This window comes from Myotis davidii, unplaced genomic scaffold, assembly GCF_000327345.1.
Source record: "Myotis davidii unplaced genomic scaffold, ASM32734v1 scaffold4604, whole genome shotgun sequence".
NCBI lineage: Eukaryota > Metazoa > Chordata > Mammalia > Chiroptera > Vespertilionidae > Myotis > Myotis davidii.
In genome coordinates, this window is record NW_006295092.1 from 166 (window position 1) to 1,420 (window position 1,255).

At 60.6% G+C, this 1,255-nt stretch overlaps 1 protein-coding gene and 1 pseudogene across 1 annotated transcript in view; both read left to right on the top strand.

Moving 5' to 3' along the window:
- The first annotated feature begins 259 nt into the window (after positions 1 to 259).
- On the top strand, positions 260 to 880 carry LOC107184089 (annotated as a pseudogene).
- Positions 824 to 1,255, top strand: part of LOC107184090 (sialic acid-binding Ig-like lectin 5) — a gene marked incomplete at both ends in the record, with an annotated part of 13,045 nt that continues 12,613 nt past the window's right edge. The window contains one exon of the mRNA XM_015567793.1: positions 824 to 1,163. Within this exon, the coding sequence (XP_015423279.1) occupies positions 824 to 1,163 (340 nt within the window). The remainder of the gene's footprint in view (positions 1,164 to 1,255) is intronic.

The following is a 1,255-nucleotide window of genomic DNA, read 5'->3' on the forward strand; positions in this document are numbered from 1 at the left end:
TTGCCTGCAGGATCGGGGGCGGGGCAGAGGAGGGAGACAGAAAGATTTCTCAGGTACCACACCTCCCCAACACCTGTGGAATCCAAGTTCCCCTTACAGCCTGGCCACAGTCTCTCACCCAGGGTTTCCTGTTGGGCTTTCTAGGCCCCACCCCAGAGCTGGGCACTTGGCTCCCTGACACAGAGGCAGACATGGTGCCCCTGCTGCTGCTACCCCTGCTGTTGGGGGGGAGGGTGAGTGGCTAGGTAGGGGTGCAGGGATGCCTCTGAGCCTCATGTTCCCACCACGAGAGTACCTGCAGCAGCTGCAAGGCTATGAGATCCAAGTGCAGGAATCGGTGACGGTGCAGGAGGGTCTGTGTGTCCACGTGCCCTACTCCTTCTCCTACCCGTGGAGTTCGTGGTCTTCCTCTAGTGAACTCTACACCTACTGGTACCGGCAGAGGGATAACACAGCCTATTCTGCTCCTGTGGCCTCGAGCAACCGGAATAAACCAGTGAAGACAGAGACCCAAGGCTGCTTCCTCCTCGCGGACCCCACGACCAACAACTGTTCCCTGCAAATCAGAGACGCCAGGAGCAGTGACAGAGGACGCTACGTCTTCCGAGTGGAGAGAGGAGATTCTGTGAAATATAATTTCATAATGAAGAAGCTGCATTTGCAGGTGACAGGTACTGCAGGGGCCCCGGAGAGGACCCAAGGACAGGGGACCCCGTCTTAGAGCAGGAACAGGACATTGGACACTCCCTGTCCAGGCCGTGGGCCCTGGGTGGTGGGAAGGGACACAGGGCCTGGGTGAGCTCAGCCCGAGGCAGGGTCGCTCTCAGGGTCCCGCTCTGAGTCCCCACCCCTGGAGCCCAGGCACCTGCCTTTCTCCCCTGCAGCCCTGAGTGAGAAACCCCACATCCGTGTAAGGGAGCCTCTGGAGTCCGGCCACCCCACAGAGCTGGCCTGCAGCCTGCCAGTGGCCTGTGAAGGGGGACGACCTCTCACCTTCTCCTGGGCGGGAGCCGCTGTGGACTCGCTGGACCCCCAGAACCTCAGCTCCTCGGTGCTCACCTTCACCCCGAGGCCCCAGGACCATGGCACCAATCTCACCTGTCAGGTGAAACGGGAATGGCCTCAGTTGACCACACAGAGAACCATCCAGCTCAATGTCTCCTGTGAGTATTGGAGGGGTGGCTGGGTCCATGGGGGCAGGGGGAGCAATGTGTGTGTGTGTGTGTGTGTGTGTGTGTGTGTGTGTGGGGGGGGG